Source organism: Triticum urartu, chromosome 5, assembly GCF_003073215.2.
Source record: "Triticum urartu cultivar G1812 chromosome 5, Tu2.1, whole genome shotgun sequence".
Taxonomy (NCBI): domain Eukaryota; kingdom Viridiplantae; phylum Streptophyta; class Magnoliopsida; order Poales; family Poaceae; genus Triticum; species Triticum urartu.
This window is the reverse complement of record NC_053026.1, coordinates 18,446,598-18,454,142: the sequence shown is the minus strand read 5'-3', so window position 1 is coordinate 18,454,142 and position 7,545 is coordinate 18,446,598. Positions and strand designations below refer to the sequence as shown.

At 40.0% G+C, this 7,545-nt stretch overlaps 1 protein-coding gene across 1 annotated transcript; it reads left to right on the top strand.

The window, feature by feature from the left end:
* Positions 1 to 1,684: 1,684 nt before the first annotated feature.
* LOC125507083 (PI-PLC X domain-containing protein At5g67130-like) lies at positions 1,685 to 4,745 on the top strand. The gene is made up of 10 exons (XM_048671777.1): positions 1,685 to 1,729; positions 1,886 to 1,957; positions 2,042 to 2,164; positions 2,703 to 2,840; positions 2,934 to 3,032; positions 3,119 to 3,422; positions 3,520 to 3,743; positions 4,009 to 4,095; positions 4,212 to 4,288; positions 4,415 to 4,745. Exons 1-9 carry the CDS (start codon positions 1,700 to 1,702, stop codon positions 4,239 to 4,241), a joined length of 1,107 nt encoding a protein of 368 aa, XP_048527734.1. The 5' UTR covers positions 1,685 to 1,699; the 3' UTR covers positions 4,242 to 4,288; positions 4,415 to 4,745.
* Positions 4,746 to 7,545: the final 2,800 nt, after the last annotated feature.

Here is a 7,545-nt window from a genome sequence, read left to right as displayed (position 1 = left end):
TTGTATCATATCCTCGCACATAGATGTTAGGTTTGCATTAACATGTTGGGTGTGACTTGCCAATACATTTAAAGTATTGACCTCTATGGTTGCAGCTTATCATGTTGCAAAATTTTATACGACGAGTAAATGATGTGATGTAGGGTTATGGTCTATACTCAACTTTTGTCGATGGTGTTTACGGACTTCGCGTAGATTTTGTTTTGCTTTTTCGTTGTATTTTCTTTTGTAAACTAGTCTTGAGCTACGCAGGTATGTAACATTTATATTCCGGATCTACAATAATATTACATCATGTATTGTGTGTGCTATCTATTGATACATGGGCTAGCACAGTGAGCACATAATTCGAAGGGACCGCTGTATTAGGCATGCCCCATTTTCTTTGTTTCTTTCATTGGTTGGTTTTTGTCTGTTTTTTCTGTTCTTTTCATTTTTAAAATTTGTAAATATTCTGAATACATAATTATTTTAAAATAATTTATCTATTTTAAAAAATCATAATGCATTAAAAATATATTAATGTAGTGTAAAATATTTGTTTGTGCAACTTTTACAAAACATTAGTACTATTTAAAAAATGATGGTGTGCTTTCCAATATTATTAAGAACAACTATACAATATAAAAATGCTCCCATATTACAAAAAAGTTTGTAACATTAAAAAAATGTAGATTGTAAAAACATCACTTAATTAAAAAAAATTTGCACACTTTTTATAAAATACAACATGTTGAATGTTTAACATGTATTAAGAAATATTCAAAACATGTATTGAAAATGTTTGACGTGTATACATTTTTTTTTACAATAAGAAATGAAAAAAGTAGACATGTGTTAGAAAAATAAAAGACCAATGAAAACCGTGAAGAAACACAAAAGACGAAAATAATAAAAGAGAAAAAAACGCGCATAAAAGCTTTTTTTAGTATAACACTTAAAAGCTTCTAAGACCGATTATGGAAGCTTTCTGAACCGCTTCTCAGAAACCCATATTGTGCCGGCCCATTTAGCGATCGCAGAAAGCCAGCCCAAAATCGCGAGGAGAGCCGCCGCCGGCCGCTGCGGGCTCCTTTCTTCCCCGCCGCCGACTGCCACAGCGCGACCGGAGAGCCGCCGCCGCCGGTTCTTTGAATCTCTCGGCCGTCCTGCGGCCACACCGGTCGCTGCCTGACCGCGCTGTCCCTGCTGGACTGGCCCATCTCCGGCGGAGCGGGACCTGCAACCCTGCTGTTGCTGCTGCTGCATGAATGCCAGTGTAAGGTCTTGAGAAACTGGAGCCTGAGTCTCAGGTACAGGTGCGCTTGGATGGGATTGGTTTATGAGATTTTGAGCTTCATCCTCAAGGAACTGTATCTTCAATTATTCATAGGCGAATAGTAGAATTTATACTATGTCCGGAAATACTCGTCGGAGAAATAGATGTATGTAGACATATTTTTGTTATAGAAATTGCACCTGTACCTAGTGATCACATCCGTGGCCGTCGTTTTCGCATCTTTAGCTAGTGACCACATCTCACATCTCACTAGTGAACAAAAGCGTGGCTGGTAATCGCTATCCTGTGTTAAGGATGGTAGGTAGGTAGTGCACATATTAGGCCACCAAAAGAACAAACAAAATGTGCCATGTTAGTATGTTGCTGCTACACAATTAATTAAGGACTAATTAATGTTGCTTTTTTTTGCATACTAATAATATGGGACAAGGTCAACTAGATCTAGTATATGTAAGTATAGTATGACAATTAATGCACTACAAGCCTGCAACCACCCCCCAACAACTCCAGCTCTATATCTCTATCTCTCTTGCCAATAATTGATTGTTCGGTTGGTCGGCGTTATCCTTTTCTGTTCATCTTCTCCTCTTTCTCTATACCTTTCAGATGGGGGCAGCAGTAGCAGCAGCAGCAGTGGTTCTAGTCATGGCTGGCCTCTTGGGAGCTGCAGCTGCCAGTGTAAGATTCCAGCAACAACTGTGATCAGATTCGCCCGTAATGATTCCCTGCTAAAATTGAGCTTTGGGTTGCATCTGAATTCAGGTAGGCGACCAGTGTTCGACGAGTGCTGGCTGCGGTGCCGGGCAGTGGTGCTTCGACTGCGAGCCGAAGCTCGCCGGCTCCCACTGCGCCCGCTCCACCGCCACCAACCCCTTCCAACTCGTTGTAAGAGTCCGCTTAATTCTTCCAGTTGTTTGATTCTTCTCTCTTTTTTTCCTGTGTCAGAGAAGGAATAAGAGCAGGTGATTATGTTTGTTGATGATTTTGAGTTCCTTTATTCCTCTTTCCACAAATTCTTGGTTGGCCAGATCTGTTTCTGAAACAAACAGAATGCGGTTTATGTCATGGGCAGATTGTATCGCTTCTCTTGGTCAGTCCGTGCCGAAAAAACGATGGATTTGGATTTTATTAGGATATTTCCATAATCATGTCTATGTAATGTTGCTTGTATATTGGGGTCACATTCTCTACATGCATAGAGATTTCAGTAAGATATGGCAGGGCGTTATGGCCTAATTTTCTCCCAAAATCCAATAAGTTTGATCACCCGCCAACAAAAAACCCGATAAGTGATGTTCATACCCAATTAGGAGTATAGGACTTGTTTGGACTCAGTAGCCAAGAAAATCATAATGAAAACAGTTTTTTTACATGGCCCTAATGTTTCATTGTGAATTTGTTTTGCTTCTGGTTTGGTCTTCAGAATAACTCGTTGCCATTCAATAAGTACGCCTACCTCACGACGCACAATTCATTCGCGATTGTTGGGGAACCGTCGCACACCGGAATTCCACGCATCACCTTCGACAACCAGGAGGATACAGTCACCGATCAGTTAAATGTAGCTTCTGTGTCATCTGATAAGACTCTTCTGTTGTTCTACATGTCTTATCTTATGAACATCACTTCTCATCGCAATTGCATTGCTGTACAGAATGGTGTTCGCGCGCTAATGCTCGATACATATGACTTCAAAGGAGGTGTATGGTTGTGCCATTCCAGTGGAGGCAAATGCAACGATTTTACTGCATTTGTGAGTACATACTGAATATGCCTTCCTCCCTCATATCCACATAGACTTTCAGAATACAGTCTATAAATATTATTACTTGATTGTAGGAACCGGCATTGGACACGTTCAAGGAAATTGAGGCCTTTCTTTCTGCCAATCCATCTGAAATTGTTACGTTAATCCTGGAAGACTATGTTCATGCGCCAAATGGCCTGACAAACGTGTTCAAGGCCTCTGGTCTGCAAAAGTACTGGTTTCCGGTGTTGAAAATGCCAAAGAATGGTCAGCAGTGGCCTCTTGTCAGCGATATGGTCAAAAGCAACCAGCGCCTCCTTGTGTTCACCTCTGCCAGATCGAAGCAAGTCACAGAAGGAATCGCATACCAGTGGAATTTCATGGTTGAGAACAATTGTGAGACACTACTTCCTCCATACGAAACATTCTGCTGCAGTTCCTAATTATCGTAACTATTGTTGCTATGAAACTGATTGATTTCACTGTGTTGAAGATGGCGACGATGGAATGGATGCTGGCAAATGCTCAAACCGTGCGGAGTCCGCGCCGCTCAACGACAAGACCAAGTCACTGGTCCTCATGAACTACTTCCCATCTGTCCCAATGAAGCCGACTGCGTGTTTGCAGCACTCCAGGGGCCTCACTGGGATGTCTAACACATGCTACGGCTCAGCTGGAAACCGATGGGCTAATTTCATCGCAGTTGATTACTACAAGGTACTGAACACAGGAATCAATATATATTTATATGTATATACATAAAACTTGAGGGTCAAGTACTTGTATGTTTCACAAGATGACAACTGCAGATATTAATCTCAAATAATCTAAACACTTCTAAAACCTATTAAATCTCGATGCAGTGGAAGTGGAGTGTATATTTACTATCCAGTATATCCAGTTCCGGTTGAGTGCAACAAGGCTATGTTGTTACACAAAATCATTGATGTTTGTGCATGTTTCTGAAATGAACTAAATTCAGAGAAGCGAGGGAGGGGGTGCGTTCCAAGCCACCGATCTGCTCAACGGCATGCTCCTGTGTGGATGTCAGGACGTCAAGGCTTGCCAGGTGAGTGTGCAAGATATAATTTCTTCCTCCTTTGTTGTGCATCTATGTCTCTTGATATCTTTGTTGCCTGAATCATGACATGGATTAACCTTTTTTTGTCGCGTGGCCTTTTGTAGCGAGGATCTAGTGTAGTATGCTCTGCCTGAATCCGGGAGAGCTAGGACATGTAGCAACTGCACATACATAGAACAAGGTATGACACCAGGATAGGACTTTTAATTTCTGGCAAACAAATAAAAAGTTAGATTTCTTCTCATGCTTTATTTTCAGGGGAGCTTACTTTTTTTGGCTGACTTGAACCCTTATAAAACTGCTGCAGCGGAGAACTGGAGATGCATGGTGTGATGATTTAGTCTCAAGATGAGACAAGACGTACTCTTTTTTCTCTCTAGGTAGAAGAAATATTTACTTAGGATTCAGATTCTCCGAAACCGAAAGTTGAAAAATGAGTGGTTTCTGCAACGGAAAAATGGTGAAGATGTTGGATATTGCATTACAACTGTGAACGTGATTCGTCAACATGCTGTACTCTTGGAGACGTTGTAGTTGTGCCTGGTGGAATATTTGGCATTATGGTTATTTATTTCATACATTTACACATCAAATGCTGTTGTTATATGTTAATTATTAATGGTCTGTCATTATGGTTATTTCTTTCATACATTTACTGTGGCCCCTAAATTTGCCCACATTATTGGCTACTGTGTGTGCATTGCATGGGAGGGACTGCAAATGGCAGAGAAACACTGGTTCTTTGTACAGTGTCATGTATTTAGCCCTTGCAGAATTATAAATTTGGTGAATTACGGCAATGGCATCTGCTCAGGATTATAAAATTTCCGGCTCTTTTTCTTCATGTCAAAATAGTCCAGATTACCCCTTGCATATTCCATGACTTCTTAGCTATCAGGCAAATAGATGGGTCTATCTTACTTTCGAGGTACGATAAATGAGCTCAAACAATATACTCATAATAAACTGCTACAGAATCCCATGAGTAACCTTATGCAGTAATCTGCCGGTTTTCTGCATCGATATAATAACAAAGGGCTAAATTTTTGTGCCTGTAACTAAACTCAATATTGATGTAACGATTAAGTTTCCATGTCTGTAACTAACATATTCATTCAAACTGTTTGAGTTTTTGTCTCCCAAACTTAGAATAATTAATTTCCCTTGTGATTATTTGGAAGACTATTCTGAAGAACAATGTAAGGAAATCAGCTGAAATTACATTCTGATCAATCACCTGAAGGTACAGTGAAGAAATTAGTTATTCAGGTCAATATTGTTCTGATCCATCACCTGAAATTACATTGCTTCCCAGGGTGGCATTATAGGTACATGTTGAAAACGAATCTAATTAGCAAGCTAAAAGACTACCTCCCCACTTGTTACTACCACTAATACAAAATCAATGTCTAGAAACATACAAGATTTCAGAGTTCCTTGCATTGTTCTTCACAACTAGGGCTGTCGAGCCAGTTGCTTAAGTCTTTTTAGAAATCCAGGAGTGAATTCGGATCCATGACCTGAAATTACATTGAAGAAATTAACTTTTCAAGTCAATATTGTTATTAGCTAGTACTACAAATCTTGAGAACACAAGGCTTTAGATTTCTTAAACTTACCCATGGGAATATCTTCGTCCAATGGGTTGTCAGTGAGACCTTGTTTGAAGAAAAAAGGTGATTTCAGCACGAGCTTGGTTGCCGCGCCAAAATGAACAATGAAGGTTGGAGTTGAGGTAAGACACTCAAGCAAATTGCCTTTGCCTTTCTGGCTGAAGAATTTGGGATTCGTGAATATTTTTCAAAGTTTATATAAACGAAAAAAACAGGGGATGCCCCGGTCCTATAGTTGGGTCAGCCCAAGGTGCTCGGTTTCCCCGCGCAACGCGGGGAATAGGACCTCCCGCGGGACGATCAAGCCAGCACCCCCCCCCCGGGCCACCGGCACCGCTCGCTACGTGATTTCAATCGGCCCAAGAAGTGCAGAGTCCACTTTTAGGAAGGTTTAGATTATTTTATTTATTTTTATTGTTTTATTCGTTTTCTTTTTCATTTTATTCATGTTTTATTCGTTTTTTCTTTTTATTCTTTTTTATTTAAAATTTACTTTTTCGCTTTTTCATTAACATTTTCAAATTAGCAAAAAAAATCATGATTTTTTCATCAAATTTAGAAACTTTTCATTGAATTAAAAAGATGTACATTGAGTTCATTTTTCCATTGTAATAAAAAATTGCACATCATATTAACAAATGATCATCAATTTCAGAAAATGTCATCATATTGAAAAAATTCATCAATTCAATAAATATATATCCAGTTTAAAAGATAATCATACATTTAAAAAATATTGGTTTCAAAATTTGTTTATCAAATTCAGAACATGTTCATCAAAATTCAGAAAATGTTCATCAAAATCGAAAAAACTGTTCATGAAAATTCAAAAAACAGTTCATCAAAAATTCAAATTTGTTCACGGAAATACAAAAGGATTTATTTCTTTCTAAAATCTTGAATATTTTTTGATTTTTTAAATCCCAAACTTTTTAAAAGTAGCGAAAAAAGCAACAAGAGAAATAAAAAAAAGGGGGCCCGCCCTGCACCTGGGCCTGCCCGAGTAGCCGTGCGAGTGCGTGTGCGTGTGTGCGCGCGTGCGCGCGTGCGAGTGCGAGTGCGTGTGCATGTGTGTGCGTGTGCGCGTGCGCGTGCGCGTGCGTGCGTGTGTCTTACCTTATTTTCCGTCGCGCCGGGGAATAGGGCCATCTGACTCTTGATGTTAAGGTTGAAACAGAGCAGTTATCTGACTCTAAGATCAGCAGGATGAAAGTGGTGCTGCAAGCGCTTCACCAGATCTGGCTGAAAGACGAGATTAAAGCCAAGCAAAGATCTAGAGATAAAGATATTTTAGAAGGAGATAGGAATACTAAATACTTCCAGGTTGTGGCCAACCAAAGGAGGAGGAAAACCCAGATACATGCTCTAGATGGCCCTAATAGTATTGTTACAGAGACTAAGGACATGCTAGACATTGCTACCTGCTTCTATAAAAATCTCTGAAAGGATCGATATGGTTGATTAGAGGGGGGGTGAATAGGCAACTACTAATTTTTACTTTTCTTTACCAAATTAAACTTTGCATCAAAGTAGGTTGTCTAGATGTGCAACTAGGTGAGCAACTTATATGATGCAATAACAACAAGCATACAAGCAAGCAAGGGAAGAAACACTAAAGAGTTTGCACAAGTAAAGGTAAGAGATAACCAAGAGTGGATCCGGTGAAGACGAGGATGTGTTACCGAAGTTCCTTCCTTTTGAGGGGAAGTACGTCTCCGTTGGAGCGGTGTGGAGGCACAATGCTCCCCAAGAAGCCACTAGGGCCACCGTATTCTCCTCACGCCCTCACACAATGCGAGATGCCGTGATTCCACTATTGGTGCCT